Raw genomic sequence first — 16,497 nt, 5'->3', positions numbered from 1 at the left:
GCCCCTCGCCGCCCCGCACACCCGACTCTTGCCCTTGCGCCCTCGCGGCCCGGAGGGTGGGGTCTCGCGCTTCTCGGCGAGGGAGCCTTTGCACGCTCCCTTGCCCTTTACCTGCCGTGACCCCGGTCCTCGCCTGGCACTGGGGTCCGTCTGAGCCTCTCCTTTGGCGTGGCATGTTTTGGGCCTTCTGCACTCTTGTCTGTTGACCCTTTCTGTCAGGACAAGGGGACTCGGGCTGCCCATGCTCTTCCTTCCTCACCCAGAGGCTCGTGGGGGCCTGTGCAGCTCTGAAGTCATTTCTAAATAGGAAAGCAGACACTTTTTCCAGGTTATGCACACTCCGCACACTTCGCCGGGGTCAGCCGAGCTCTTTCCCGAATACCCTCTGAGCTGCCCTCTTTTCCTGATGGAGAAAACCGGACGCCCCCGGGCTCCTTTTCCTAGCTGCCTGTCTGCGCCGAGGTGTTCTCTCTCCTCGGAGTTCCCTGTCGGGGAGGTTGGGCGCCCCAGTAAGATGTAGGGCAGGGCTTCCATTGTGCCTACTACTTGAGCGAAAAGGGGCCACAACCACTGCTCCCGTGTCCGGGGCACAGAAGGGTGTACCTTTGCTTCCAGGCGACTCCTGCGTCTTCAGAGGGGGGCAGCCTTCCCCAGTCGACAGTACCCCACTGGGAAAGGGGCACATGCCCTTGGCTGTTGGGTTCTCCTTACTGTGTCTGGTGCGTCCCACACTCGAGAGGCTTTGAACCTGCCCTGAAAATAAACTTCCCAATTCTTTTTCGGAAAGAACTCACATCCTTCTTATGGCTTCTGTTTCCCAGTCAGCCATATTCAGTGAGTCTGTTACCTTGACTTTTTCTAATCTTCTCAAACAGTGTTCATGTTGGCTGGGTAGGGAGAAGCCATATGCCTTTCCATCCAGAATAGGGAGTGTAGACACCCATGTCGCCCACGTGCCATTCGGAAAGAGGTAGCTGTGTGCTCCTTGCTGTACCAGAACCTTCCTTTGGCCCTGGTGTTGTCTCTGTGGGATCCAAACATTTCTTTGGATCTTGTACCTTTCGGGCAAAGGAGAAATTTGAATGCTTTCTATTTTTTGCTGTTCTGGTTCTTTTTTGGTAAACTAGAGCTCGTCATGGCGCTCTCTGCATTTGTTGACACATGCCCACATATAGGTGTGTTATACGCGTGGATGCAGCTATGTCCCTCATAGGCAGAGCAAATCAGAAGGGGTGGATGACAAGCTCTACACTTCGGATGTGTGTGGGGATTCGTGCATGGCAGCAGTAGACAGAACTGTTGTTGGCGACTCTTCAGGCTTGGGAGAATCGGAAGAATCTCATTACCCCCATTTGTCATTTGTGTTGTCCTGAGTAAGCAGAGTGACACCCGGAGTGTCCACGGTGTCCCTGAGTGTGTGAAGCGTGGAAAGCTTGCCAGTAAGGGCCCAAGCTCAGGCGCTCTGAATTTAGGGGCAGTCGCCTTTGATTCTGCATTGGGGGAAAAGTTCTTCATTCCTTTACTGCAGTGTGGTGGAAAGAGATTCTTTGCTTCAGTGTGGGACTGCAGTTTTGGGCAAATGATAGGAGATGAGTGAGAAGTTCTCTGTAGTAGACTAGGAACAGCTGGCCGTAAATGCATCCCTGTTGTCTTGGGCCATTTCATAAGCGAGAGAGGGTGTGACCTTAGGAAGAGTACCCTTGGAGAGGCCCTTGCCCCTCCTTGCACGGGTGGGAGAATCATTCTTCAGGTTCTTTTTTTTCAGGGCACCACGGGAAGAGGGAGAGCCCTGTCTACTCTTCTCATCAGGTGCTTTGCCTGCCTGGTTTCCAGTGCTGTTGTCACTCAGCAGTGAAGTCTTACTTTGTGACAGGCTTAGTGTGGAGACTCGCCCTCCCCAGCAAGCGGCGTTGGCCCGGAGAATTCAGGCCTTCACTCCTTTCTAGCAAGGAGGCTGTCTCCATCTTGTTCTCCTGAGCACCAGGAGATAGCTGGAGTTTACCTGGAGGTTTGGTGTGCACTGGGCTTTGACGACTGGCTTTGCCTTAGCTGTCCAGTAGGCATTATGCCCATTGCCAGAAAATAGAGCTTTTGACCTCATTTTCTTTTTTTGGGGAGATTTCTAATATTTTAGTTCTTTTTATTCTATCTGTAATCAGCTTGGTGGATTTGTGTATTTTTGGGAATAGAATTAGTGAGCCTTATGAAAATCCAGAGTTGAATACCTGCTGTGGATGCTGGCACGGACCCAGCAAAGTCATCTCATTTCTGGTGGTAGCGCTTCCGGCCCTTCTCCTGGCCACTGACTGGGTGTCTTCCCTGCTAAGCAGGGTACTTGGTATTTGGGCCATGGAAGGAAAAGTGGTGCAGCTCAGCCAAAGGAACACGCAGGGGTTTGTTGTCTGAAGTAAGGCCCTTCTGGAGGTCAGTGCAGTTGTGCTGTCTCTGTCACTGGGCTCCAGAGATGGCTGGAAATCAGCTTTTCTTTCTCCCCCAGGCACAGGCACTCTCACAGTCAGCCAGACTGTGTGGGTTCTCTTAACTACTTTTCTTTTTTCCGTCTTTGTGTTTGGTTTTCTTTCAGGACATCACTCTTTGTGCTCTTTCCTCCAGTTTTCGTACAGATTGGTTGACCTCATCCCCTGTGTCTTCTTGAAGAGCTGGGTTAGCCTGTTGCTAACAACAACAAAAATTCTGGGTTGGTCCATCATTGTTTGGAGGATTCGCAGTGTTGACAGGTACACAGTAACCTCACCTCAAGGTCAGATTGGGTCAGGTTTTTCTTCTCCAAAGAATCACTCTTACTCTTGGAAGCATTTAAACATTCTGCTCAGCCATGTTATTTGTTTCTTTGGATTTTAGGACTTGGCCACTTTAGGCTTTTACCCTAAAATAGTGTTTACTTTAGGGTCAGGTAGAATTAGTTTAGCTACCTGTGCTAGGTGTCAGCCCACATGTCTGGTGCATTTGAGTTCTGACTGATTTTGTGGTAGCCTATCTTGTGGCTTAACATATTTGTATCAGTGTTTGATTACTTTGGTCTGCTCTAATTTCTCATTTCTTGAAGTCCAGGGAGTATCCTTTTGTGTGAAGTTGTACTTCTTTCTGACATCCTTATGGAAAAAGCAGTAGAAAGTGAATCTCGTGTTCTCTTCCTTTCCTCCCGTACTTGTGTCACTTACCTCTTTTGTGATATCCTACAGTGTGCCTTTTTGGGGAGAAGTCATTTTTATATCCACACTCCCATTACTGCTGTCCTTCATACAGGAGCCCTTTCCTGGGTGTCTGTCACACTCAAGGTCTGTGGATTATGTCACTCTGCTTCGGACCATTTTGGATCTTGTTGGCCTCAGTATGAATGACATTTTGTGTATCCTGCCTCTCATAAAGTCTTGGAATTTTTTTCTGAATTTTAATTTATTAGATGGTAATCTTGGAAAAATATACTCTGACAGTATACTATTCTGTTGAACTTTTTCTGCCCTCCCTGTAAGAGCAGAGGTGGTGAAGAGGGTGGAGGTTGTACTGGGAGAGGTTTTTAACAGCTTTCCTCCAGACTCTGTGCATGTGGGCCATGTGTACTGAATCTGATTGGCTAGTGTAACTTTCAGATCATTCAGATACAAGATTGGTCGGAATGCTTAATAAACATTTGAAGAATAGCATGGCCATGACACTACTAACACACACATAGAACCGTATACTGGGCTTGCAGGTGTTGCACAGAACATTAAATCACATATACCCTTTATACAAGGAGGAGGCAGAAAAATGTTTTTTCTCTTCTGATTAACTTGTATTAATCAGATAGTAAGAACTCTGTGAGCTGCTTGGGGGTGTTACATCTAAATTTAATGCCTAATCACATTGTCCATTCTTAGGCTAGATATCTAATAACAGTTTCTGTCTTTATTACACAAGTTTTAGTTCTTTATGATTTTTAATGTTACATTCTTTTGGTAAATTGTCTCAGATTCTTTTTGGATGGAGGTTAGGTATAAATAAGGATGATAATAACATTTGAAGTGTCTTTTCTTTTTCTCCATTAAGTGAGACACCCCCTCCACAGTGTACCGATGTAGAAGCCAGTTTTGCTGGGACTTCACTGTGGTGAAGATTCTTGTGTAGCATGGTGGTAGTTTATAGTTGGCAGTGTCCTTTGTTTATGTGAATATGAGACTGGATGTTTTTTGTGGTGACAGGTGCTGTGTTTCTATTGGGCTTCCATTATACAGATTGTTTTCTACAATATCCTGTATCTTTTAGAATCACTTACCGTGCCTTTTTTGTTGTTTAGATGACTTCAGTCCTACCTCTCCTTGTTTTCTTCATCCTTCTCCTTTCCCATTATGGAATGGCAGACTGCCCTTGTTGTTACTATTAAATCTGTTTGTAGATGTGTACTCTACTTTCCACCCTTCTGTCTTTCAGTGAAAAGTGGCTGCCCACCACCCCCTTTTATCTGTAGACAGGTGTTGTTTTTGTTTCCCTAAGGATAGGTAAATGGAGTGGAAGTTAAGTTACAGCAAAGGGTGACGGTGGTATTTGTAACTAGAGATTGTCTCAGAAGAAATGCGGGGTCCTTGAGGCTTTTGGGCCTCCACACATAAGCTTTTGGAAATTTGTTTTTACTGAATTTAGCCAGTTGCTTTCTGTCTCTTTAGCTTGATAACAGCACATTACTTGGGCACAGCCAATAAATATATTGTTTCAGTTGGAACCTTTGTGTAGGGGGCTCACACGAAGTGTGTGTGTCTTCTGATGCTCTTTCCTGGTCTAGGACCATCTTTAGCCTTTAATGTTTGAAGGTGAGAGTGAAGTGTTCTTGTTGTAATCTACTTTTTCCATGTGACTTGAGTAAAGAGTGTGTGGTGTCATTTGATCTATTTTTCAGATTGTATTGTGTTTCTTTTCGTTCATTTTTCGAATAGCCAATCAGGTTTAGGATATATGTTGATCAGACAGTATCAGGTCCTATTGTTTTATGCTACCCATGGATGTATCCATCAGTCCTGTGACTGAGCTGTCACATTCTGTAGTTAGAAAGTACTTCTATACATACAGATGGTCCACCAGCCCATGATATTTGCCATGTATTTGTGAGGAAAGCACCCACACTTGTGTGCGCATGTGCTCAAACACACACACACACACACACACACACACACACACACACACACACACACAGTGGGTACCAGTCTCTGATTTTTAGTATGGTGGAACAAAGAAAAGGATTTGTGTCCCTCCATCAGTATGTTGGCTTTTTGTTTGTGATGCGGTATTATGTCTTTGTTTTGAATGCCACCGCTTGTAGAAGGTTGTGGGCTTCCTTGTGTAAATATTGGTAATGTTTCCTGGGCATATTTTTAACCTCATCACTGTGGACTTAAAAAAGAAATACTATGTACCCCACTGCAAAGAGAGGCCACATTTCTTCCCCTTTCACTTATTTTATTTTTTTAGCGGAGGGTTCATTTACTTTCTTCTGATAGACACAGTGTGAGATGGAAGGGCCAGAGATTTTTTTGAATGGTTCTTCCATATTCACATAAGTGTTTTGCTTATCTTGACATGGCTCTCTTATATCTGAATCCTTTGCTCACATATGAACAAATATGTTCACAATTTTTTGGGTCAGATTTAGCCAGGCCTTTCAGGTCATGAAACCTTTCTTGCCTGAGACCGTTAGTAGAGGGTGATTTTGAGGGAGATGTGCTAGCTTGGAACTGACTGCGCTCACCCTCTGCTCACTGCAGCGCAGTTTTGTGCAAAGTGACATGCCTTGAAAGGAATACTCGGGACTGCGTTCTTCACAGTTTTAAACGTGGAGACGAAGTAAATGGCATTGCTCTCACCACTTACCTCACTTCCTCAAGCCATCTAAAATACCTTTCTCCACATTCTTTCTCAAAAAAACAAAGCAAAACTCAAAAAAGCCAAAAAACCCAGAAACAGCCATCATAAGATCCCAAACAAAGCAGCACATCCTGAAGGCTGGCTCTGATTGCCCCATACTTGGTCTCTAGCTTTGGACAGGTGTGCACCCAGTACCTTGTGGGTATGTTATGTTGTGTCACTGGGGTTGACGTGCAGAAACCCTTTTGGAGCCAGTGTCTGTTCATTCAGTAGACTGCAGTATCTTCCAGTTTTGCTTATCATTTACCACAAGGTAACACATGGAAACTGGCTTAGTTATTCCCCTTTATTCCCACCTAATGAATGAATATTGGCAGCAGTATATTACTCTAGCCCTGCTTTTGTGTGCACCATCTGGGAGAGGAGAGCACAGGAGCTGGGTTCCAGGGTGACTGGACAGCTAGTCAGGACTTCTGCCCTCTCCATGCCGCCCACATGTCACAGCAGGGGTGGCTTCACTTTCAGCCAAGTCTGGGTCTGCAACAAGGCAGGACCCAGGTAGCTAAGTTGGTTTAATCTTTTACGGTCTGCAAGATGTGTCTGTGTGTTGTTAGCATGAGGTACAGGTGCATCTGGAGGTACTCTCAACTGAAAAAAAAGGAGAAGAAAGAAAGCCTTTAAGTTTTGAAAAACAGGTATTATCTTTTTCTCTTATTGGCTGATTTAGATTGCCAGGAGTTACTTTTTTTTTTAAATCTTACTGAGTTTATTGGTACTTTTTAAGTATACAGTACTGCCAGGAGTAATTTCTGAAAGTGTATTAATACATTTGAACTTATCTTTTTAAAACTTGACTTAGTTTTTAATCCTTTTCTGAAAAGTCTTTTCTGTGTAGGCATGTGTCTGTTGGTTTTCTAGGTGCTTGGATAGCAAATCATGTGGGAGTAATAATAAGAAATAGGTGTAAAATATGAAGTTATGAAAGCAGGAAGATGCTACAATGAGACAATTACCCATTTATGATTAAAAATAATCTCAAAGTGATAATCAGAAGTGCGGATTCAAATACTCTAGGAAAAGTGGGAAGCTGATATGGTTACTGTTTTAGAATTGACACACGCAGCGTGTATGAAGAATGCACTCCCAGAGGGGGCGTTTAGAAAACCAAGCAGTTGATGGGATTATTTTTAAATGCCGTTTCTTTTTCTCTTTAAAAAAATAATTGAAATAAAATAGCCCTTCATAGTGAGAAAAGTATAAACTTTGATAGAAGTTCAGCAGAATGGAAACATTTGAAAAGTAGATTCCAGATAAGGATTTTTTTATTGCGAATCCACAAGGGGGTAGTGATGTTCTATCAAAGATATTTGTGGTAGAAATGGGAGGTGGTGATCTCTTTTAACATTTTAGATTTACAGATAAAACTGGCATGTTTGCATTTTAACTTAATAAGAGCTTTTTAAAATGTTTATTGGCACAATTATTTATTGCTTAAATTAAAAAAAACCCTTTTTGAGTGAGTGGCTATTTTAGGCTGTTTGAATGTCCTTGTAGTTTTGTGCTTCATAGAGATTGTGAAGGATCTGAGGGTCACCGTTATTTTCTAGTGATGTAATAACCTTAAATTTCCTGGGAAACATTAGGAATCTAGGAATCAGTGACTTAAGTGTCCTGAATAAAAGGATTTTAGTAAATTGTGTCTAAATTTTGCAGAAGTTTGTATTACTAGTTGTAATACAATACAATCCGGCTCAGCCAAGAGATGAAAAATGTGAATAATCCCCACCACTGGATGCTTTTAATAGTTCCAAATAAATCAAAATTTTATAATCTCTTATTAGTTTATATTACATCATTAGATTATAACCTTGTATCTTCCTCATGTAGCAGTCCCAGCAGCTCGCCTCTGGTCATTGAGTTCCACCTGCTCTCTTCAGAATTACTTAAAATGCAGTGTAGTGTGGCAGTGCTGGACAGCCTGCTCCTCGTCTGTACCATGTGCCTTTTTGAATGATAGGTGACAGGGTAGGAGGAAGACTTCCGATTGGACCATGTCTTTACAAACTGTCACCTATGACCTTCATGGTGTGAAGCGTGCTTTAAAAGTTAGGCTTGTTTGTACCATTAGCATTGTGTATCTAGGGTCTAGGGAAAAGCAGTTTCCTGTGGCCCTTTCCCATCATTCTGACCAAGGAAGGCATACTTTGTTTTCTTCACTGAGTGGCTTTGGTGCCTTAATGCGCCAGGAGATCACAGTTTCTCCCCACTCTACTCTGAGCTCTACTGGGAGCTGAACTGTGACGTCAGCATTTCCATTCATGAATTTGATGCTTCCAGATCCCTTTTCTTGTTTTGTATTCTTGAGCTAACTCTGGCACATGCACAAATCAGTTTACCATCAGTCAGCCCATAAATCAGCGATAAAAGGTAAAATGAGAGATAAGACACTGGCGTTACTTCGCTAGCTTGTAGTTGCTCACGCTGATTTGCATCAGTGCAGTTCGGATAAGGTTCCGGGCCAAACAGATTGAAATCTAAAAACAGTCAGTTTAATTATCTCATGATTTTGTGGATTGAACTGTATTGTGAACATATTGACATAAAATTTTTGTTCCTGTTGGGAGTTCAGAGCACTGTGCTGTAGTTCCTTTGTTATAAAGTAGCATTTATTTTATAATTTTGCTGAATTGGAGGAATCTACTTATTTTAGAGAGGTTAGGCTTGGAGAGTAAATTATGTTCTACTCAAGCTACTTTCAGAATGAATTTGGATTTTTTTTGAGCATTGTTATTCTTGACACATATTTGTAATATATTATTACTTTTGGTTTCACTAGTAGTTGAGAGTGACATGGAACTCACTATGTAGCCCAGGTTGGTCTCGAACTCACAGCAATCCTTCTGCCTCAGCCTCCCGAATGCTGGGATTACAGGCATACGCCACCATACCTGGCTATATTATTATTATTATTTTTTTTGCAGGGGGTACCAGGGATTGAACTCTGGCCCTTGTGCTTGTGAGGCTGGTGGTAGAACCACTGAGCTAAATCCCTGGCCCTGTATCTTATTATTGTTAATGGAATTGGCACCGTATCCTTTGTATTGGAGTCAGATTTCATCTCCCTCATCATGCACTTCTGTGGCTGTGGATTGCAGCTTCTCCTCCAGGGAGGTCACTTCTTGTTATTTAGTGAAAACAGTTCTTAAATCCTGTTTGGAGTTTTCTTCTGCAGGGCCATGTTGGAGGCTGGGCCTCTGGCCTACCGCATCTTTCAAGCCTCCCGTGGTTGATGAATGGTGAGCTGTAAAAAAGTTCATTTTCTCTGCTTTCTTGGGGGTTTGCTGAGTTTCTGGATACTTAATTGCTAAGAACATTTAGAAATAAAAATGTGTTACATTTAGGAAGTACAGTTTTAGCTCAGTTTATAATTCAGGGTTAGAGTAGATGATTTGAACTGTAATCACTTTTTACTTTTTTTTTTTTTTGGTGCCAGGGATTGAACTCAGGACCTTGTCCTTGCAAGGCAGGCAGTGGAACCACTGAGCTAAATCCCCAGCCCACATCTTGTTCTTTTTTAAAAAATTAGTTCTGGGATTGAACCCAGGGCCTTGCCAGCACATCTGACTCTTGGGATGACTTTTACATCCCTGTGACACCTCCCAGACATCGTCTCTTCCCAGAGTTCTTTTTGTTTTTTTTTTTTTGGTGCCAGGGATTGAACTCAGGACCTTGTCCTTGCAAGGCAGGCAGTGGAACCACTGAGCTAAATCCCCAGCCCACATCTTGTTCTTTTTTAAAAAATTAGTTCTGGGATTGAACCCAGGGCCTTGCCAGCACATCTGACTCTTGGGATGACTTTTACATCCCTTTGACACCTCCCAGACATCGTCTCTTCCCAGCGCATCCGTGGAACTGGTAAATGGGGCTGGAGCTTCGTGTTCTTTGCACTGAGTCGTCTAGGGTGGCAGGAATGAGCGCTCTGTGAGCTGGCTCTCCTTCATTTGGGTGCACTGAGAAAAAGAAAGTAGGGGCAAGTAGCACAGGATACACATCTGAAGGCTTAAATGATATCTTTGGTTTTCCCTAAGAACTGAAAAGTTTAGATGTTCCGTAAATATGGTTTATAGGAAGGAATCTGAGAGAGGGACATTTAATGGTAGAGGGTCTCTGTGAGAACTTTCTAATTTTCAGAACTGTGTATCTGTAGGATTTATGAGAAGTTGCTGGCTGTAATGATCAGGTTTCACAGTGTTCAGAAGATTGCTGTAGTGTCAGCATTGTCATTTTGTCCTACCTTGAACCACACAGGGATGGTTTAGTCCAGCGATGGTGAGCCCGTTAGAGCTTTCAGTGATACAAACAGCCCACTGTGTGACGTATGTGCCATAGGTTTACCACCACTGGTTTAGTCCTTTGGCTGTGAAGGCCTTAGATTTCCCAGAGGCATTTAGAACAAGCCTACTTTGATCCTGGCCTAGTGCTGTTTTCTTTTGATAGCTTGGAATGCTGGCCATTGGAACCCAGGGCCCCAGCTAGTGGCATTTCTGTGAACCATTAGGGAAAAGTCCCTCTCTCTTTCCTTGATCTTCATACCTCATCCTTACCAGATTGGTCTTTTCCATCCATTGCACTGGATTCTGGTCCAGCTTCTCATCTTGCCTTTTCCAGGCCTCAGCTCTTGTGAAATGAGTAATGATTTTCAGGGGATTCATGTCCTAGAGATGACCTAAAGTTTTCCCTATTCTGCCTTTGGATGATTAAAAAAATGAAGCTGGATGTGTGAACATTCACTTGCTTTGCTCATGTACCTGATTTGATTTTTTTTCTTTTGAGGTACTTGTTTCGGGTCAAGAACAAATATGTATGTTCAAGCACTGTAGGAAGACTCTGAAACTATAGCCACCCAGATACGTCCTGTCTGGTGTATATAGTAGACTAATTTTTCACATTTGTGTGTTTACCACATTTTGAGTATTTGCTTTAAAAATTAAACTTAAAAAAAAAAAAGATGCGTAACGAACGGGCTGGGGATTTAGCTCAGTGGTTCTGCCGCCTGCCTCACAAGCGCAAGGTTCCAAGTTTGATCCTTGGTACCAAACAAACAAACAAACACCCCAAAAAACAAACAAACAAACAAAAGATGCATAACATGAAAATGTTCAGTCTTCATATTTATTTCCTATGATAGATTTAAGGCCTTTATTCAGATATGAATGAGAAAGTTTGTGATTTGGGAAAACAATATTTAATTATACCTGAAAAAGTATCTGCTAAACTTAGATGCTTATGTTCAGGGTAGTTGTGCATTGTGTTCTGGAGTTGGTTAGTATAAGTTATTAAAATGAATCAGTTGCCAGTACTTCAGTAAATACTCTTTCTGTTAAGAAACTCACATGGATAGGGGATTTGCCCTGGGCCCACTGCCACCATACAGAGTTTTCATGTGGACACACTCCCTGGGCTGTATAGGTCATTTGGGGAGGCTTTGAAGATAATTCATTTCTTGAAAGTTTTGTTTTCAGTATTTAAAAGATACTGAGGGATGAGTTAAAGTTCTTGGTATTTGTAAACATTCCCCGTTTTGTCCTTTTCATATCTGCCCTTATGAAACGTGCTGGCTGAATCATATGCTTTGACAAAGCTTTGATGGTGATTTCTTCCTCATTTAGCTTTATTGATGCAGGCTGTTGTGCTAAAAAGAGAGCTGTAACAAGTAGAAAGGAGGTGAATGCTCAGGGCTTTTGAAGTACTTGCCTAGGGGTCCTCCAGAAATTGATCATAGATTACTTGACCAGATTTAAAGCCCAGAAATTTATTTCAGGTATTCTGGGAGAGAAGGCACATCAGTCTTTCTTTAGGGAATCTATTCTAAATCTGACCCTTGCTGCTTGTGTGTCTTGTGTTTCAAATATGATGATAGTGCTGACCTCTAAGGTTGGGCAGAATACCCTTGACAGCAGTTATCTGTCCCCTTCAGGTATTTTTAGTCTCCTGTCCTCTGTGGCCACATCTTGAGGAGCTGAGGATGGATTTAGCTGCTCTGGGGCAGCTCCAAGTTGTGGTGGGTGCTCTGTGCTGCCCTCCTCATCCTGTCACTGTACCTCCCGGATGAGGTCCTTGCCCTTGTTGTTAGCTGAGGGAGTAGAAACTGCTTGTTTAGTAAAAATAAATAGTTATGATTTTCAGAATGCTTTTAATGCCTAGTATGTGTGAGGCCCTGGGTTCAATTCACAGCACTGCAAACACAAACAGTGGCTGGTGGTGAGGAGGCTTCGCGGTATGAAAGCACTTACTGCCCTTAAATTGTACACTCAAAAATGACTACTAGAATGGTAAATTTTATGTTGGGTATATTTTACCCCTGTTAAAACAAACTTCAGATGGATTTGAAGTCTAATGAGAACGGTAGTAGTTACAAGGTTCTAAGAGTGAATACATATAATATTTTCATTACCCCAAACTTTGAGGTTGTGTGTTAGTAAAAAAATCATACATCTGCAAAAATAAGTAAATAGTAATGGTGATCAGGCCCTGAGGTTAATTTATTCAGAAAGTGATTTTTAGGTGAGGTTTTGATATTTGTAGTGTTTACATTTGTAAAGACAGTTGGCTGGCTCATTGAGAAGTCTGAGGTTAAGAGTGCACCCTGGGGGAGGTAGGTTGTTTGGGTTCGATGCCAAAGGAGGTAAGAAGTGAGAGCAGCTCAGTTTAGGCCCAGTGGGCTTCTATCTGACAGAGCAGAAGCTGTCTCAGCCTGCAGGGCAAGCACTCAGTGCAGCCGGACAGTCTGGGAACTGGTCCTGGAGCCCCAGGATTGGATGTCCTCTCGGACGGAGCTGTCATCTTCTGTCAAGACACCAAGTCTCCTGTCTCTGCTCTTACCTCTGGCTGCTCCCTTCTGCTTCTCCTCGTAGAGGGCCTTTGCACTGGCTTCCTTGCCTAAGTTGCCTGCAGGTGTAGTCTGCTGTGGGCCCTGTCATGGCCCCTGCATGTCCCAGCCCTGGTTTGGGCTTTGGCACTAACCGTCATTTGCTCCACTGGTGAGGGCTCCATGGGAAAGCACTCAAGACAGAGATTCAGCCCGAGTCCTCTTTGCTGTTTTGTCCCTCAGGCCAGTGTGCCTCCCCATGGGTCATCAGTGGCCTGCTGATCATTTAGAGGTGTTAGACTGGGATGAGAGTGTGTGAGAAGGGGGCTGTGGCAGGGGTCCTGGTACCTCCACTCTCCCCATCAAGCATTGTAAAAGAAAGACTTTTGACTGCTGAATGGACCTCTCATGTTCAGTTGCTACAGTGATTAAACTTTTTGCGAGAAAATGTGCACTGCAGCTACAGATAGGCCAAACATCCTCAGTCAGTCTCCAGGGTGTGTGGAATAAATCAGCTATGGGTGTTGTGACTGTCCCAGAGCTGGTGCTTTGAATGGTGGCAAAGCAAGACACCTCAGAATGCAGTGGTCTGTGGCCTTGGCCCTGTGGGTGATCTCAAGTAGAGCAGGTAGTAGGAGGTAAGGTCAGTATCATCTGGTGTCAGAGTTCATTTATCTGGGCTAGTGTCTCCCCTTTCACCCTGATAGGGAACCAGTACACTCCAAAGGTTGGAGGTGCGCATGTAGGGGAGAACACAGCAAACAGCTGCTTAGGGGTCTGGCCGCCTGAATGTGTCCTTCAGCTTTTCCTTGGTGTGTTCTTCCTGTTCAGAATCTGCTTCCCATTCTTTCTTGTGGTAGAGGGAGGAGACAGAATTCCAGAAGGCAGGTGGAAGACTTTGGAAGAACAGTAGCTTGGAGGTACCTGCATGCATAGTGAGGTGCTGAGGGCCTGCACAACAGTGGGCTGCCTGAATTTGCAGCTGCTGAGTGAATCGAACTTTGAAGTAATGACCTTGAGTACACAGTATTCAGGAAAGCACTGCTTAGTGTTATGTTTCACTTAACAGAGGAAAGTATGTAATATTTTGAAGAACCATAGCCATCCACATAGTTTTAGTAGTTAAGGGGATTCGATCTTTTTTTTTTCCTGGTGTTGTTTTGTTTAGATGTGGTCTCCCTCTCTTGCCCAGGGCTGACCTTGAACTTGAGATTTTCCTGCCTCGGCCTCCCCAGTAGCTGAAATGATAGTTGTATGCCAACACACCCAGTTGATTCCTTTTTTAAAAAACTAATTTTGTAATCACACATATGCCACAGCATTCACTCTTTATAAATTTAGTGATTTTTTTTTTTTTTAGTCTGTTTACATGGTCATGCAACCATCACCAGTAATTACTCATTTCAAAAAAGAAAATCTGTAGCCATTGGCAGTCACACCCCATTCTCTGTCTTCCTAGGCAGGTGGTGGTGAACTTATGGCACATGTGCCACAGTGGGCTGTTCGTTAACACTGAAAGCTCCAAAAGGTTCGCCATCACTGCCCTAGGCAATATAGTGCTAGTCTGCTTTCTGTCTTTATGGGGTTGCCTATTCTGGACAGTCCGTATAAACAGAGCCCTGCTGTATTTGTTCCTTTGTGACAGGCATATTCCTTTGGCACAATGCTCTTGTGGTCCATCCTTGTACTGTTACTTCATTCTTTTCATGTCTGAAGAGTATTCTGCTGTAAGGCTATGTACCATATTTTGTTTATCCCTTCACCAGTTGATGGACATTTGAGTTACCCTTCTTTCTTGGCCATTATGAAAAAATACTACAGTGAACATTAATGAGCAGGTTTTTGTGTAGACATGTTTTTGTGTTCTCTGGGTAAAATGCCTCCGGGTTGAATTGGTGTGTTGTAGATTTGCTGTATGTTTAATTTTCAAGGAATTTTCAGTTTGTTTCCCAAGGTAGCTGCGTTGTATTGTATTTCCATCAGCAGTGTGTGAGGGCTCCCATTCCTCCATATCCTTGCAACACCTGTTATTGTCCATCTTCTTGTCACAGCCACTCTTGTCTGGGAGGAAATGGTCTGTCACTGTGGTTGTGATTGCTTCTCCCTAATGACTAGTGATGTTGACAGCATCTGTTCATATGTTTATTGGCCATTTGTGTGTCTGCTTTGAGAAATGTCTGTTCAATTTCATTACCAGTTTTGAATTGATTATTTTTGCTATTGTAGGGATTCTTTATATATTCTCGATAACAGTCCTTTAGCAGATTGGATTTATAAATATCTTCTTTTATTATGTTTTTGTCTTTTTTTGGAGACAGAGGGTCTTGCTATGTAGTTCAGGCTGGCCTTGAACTCATGATAGTCCTTTTTCTTTTTTTGTGGTACTGGAGTTCAAATGCAGGAACAGGCGCGGTGCCTCACAGCAGTTTTTCTGCCTGAGCCTCCAGAGTGCTGGGACTGTAGGTTTGTGCTACCACACCCACCTTTTCTTCTTGTTTTGGAGTGCAGAAGTTTTAAATTTGGTTAAGTCTTATATATGTTTTTTTCTTTTGTGTTATGTGTTTGGTGTCATAGTTAAGAAACTTGCTTAATCCATGGTCATGAAACTTTGTATCTTTTAGGTTTTATAGTTTTAGCTTTGTTTTTGGTGATACTGGGGATTAAACCTAGAGACTTTCATATGCTAGGTGGGTACTGTACCACTGAACTACATCCCTAGTGCTTTCATTTTTTATTTTACTGTGATAGAGTCTTGCTAGATGGCTCTTGGCTGGCCTGGGACTTTCAGTTCTTCTCCCTCAGCCTCCTGAGTAGCTGGGATTACAGTTGTGCACCACTGCACCTTGTATTTTTACCTTTTTTGTATTGAGGTCTCTGATTCATTTTTGAGTTAATTTTTATAAATGATATGAGGTAGGCCTCCAACTATATTCTTCGTGTGGATATCCACTACTATTTGTTGAAAAGACCATTCTTTCCCCATTGAATGGTACACATGTTGAAAATTAATTGACTGTAGAAGTGAAGGTTTATTTCTGGAGTCTCAGTTCCTCTAGGTGTGTCTGTCCTCCTGCCAGTACCACATTGCCTTGGTTACCATAATGTTGTAGTGATTTATTTTGTTATTTCTTTTTTGGTGATATGGGGATTGAACCTGGGGCCTTCACACTGAACTATATCCCCAGCCCTTTTTCTTAATTTTGAGGCAGGGTTTCACTGCGTGGCCCAGGTTGACCTCAAACTTTTGATCCTTCTGCCTCAGCCTCCCAGAGTGCTGGGATTACAGCTTTGTGCCATCAAGCCTGGCTATAATAAGTTTTGAAATCTTGAACTGTCAGACCTCCAATTCTGTTCTTTTTCAAGATCATTTTGACTGTTTTGGCTCCCTTGTATTTTTTATTTGAATGACTGGATCAGCTTGTCAGTTTCTACAGAAAAGACAGCTGGGATTATGTTTAATCTCTGTACCTATTTGGGAGATAAAAATCCTTTTTGTGGATCTACTATATGCTTAGGAACTCCTGGCTAACTCAAGCACCCAAGCATCTTGCCTTAAAAACACAGTGTTGCTTTAATTTATTAATACAGTAAGCTTCCTTGGTGAAACACTGTAATTCACTGTTAGGTTGAAATTGAACTTTTCAGATTGCAAGAGGGCAAATAGCTAGTCTGCATAGCCAGTAGGTTGGTTTCTTGTAATGTGTTTTTTTGATTTGAAAGTTCGCTGACGCTTTTGTCTGTGCAAAAAAAAAAAAAAAAAAAAAAAAAAAAAA

General features: G+C 42.8%; 1 protein-coding gene across 1 annotated transcript in view; it reads left to right on the top strand.

Annotated features, from left to right (window-relative positions):
- The first annotated feature begins 9,131 nt into the window (after positions 1-9,131).
- Positions 9,132-16,497, top strand: part of Camta1 (calmodulin binding transcription activator 1) — a 696,092-nt gene continuing 688,726 nt past the window's right edge. Inside the window, exon 1 of the mRNA XM_033767633.1 lies at positions 9,132-9,152. Coding sequence (XP_033623524.1) covers positions 9,150-9,152 — 3 coding nt within the window. The 5' untranslated portion in view covers positions 9,132-9,149. The remainder of the gene's footprint in view (positions 9,153-16,497) is intronic.

Source organism: Fukomys damarensis, unplaced genomic scaffold (assembly GCF_012274545.1).
Source record: "Fukomys damarensis isolate Sample0158 unplaced genomic scaffold, DMR_v1.0_HiC HiC_scaffold_23, whole genome shotgun sequence".
Classification (NCBI taxonomy): Eukaryota; Metazoa; Chordata; class Mammalia; order Rodentia; family Bathyergidae; genus Fukomys; species Fukomys damarensis.
The sequence above is the reverse complement of the archived record's forward strand: the minus strand, read 5'-3'. Positions and strand labels throughout refer to the sequence as shown.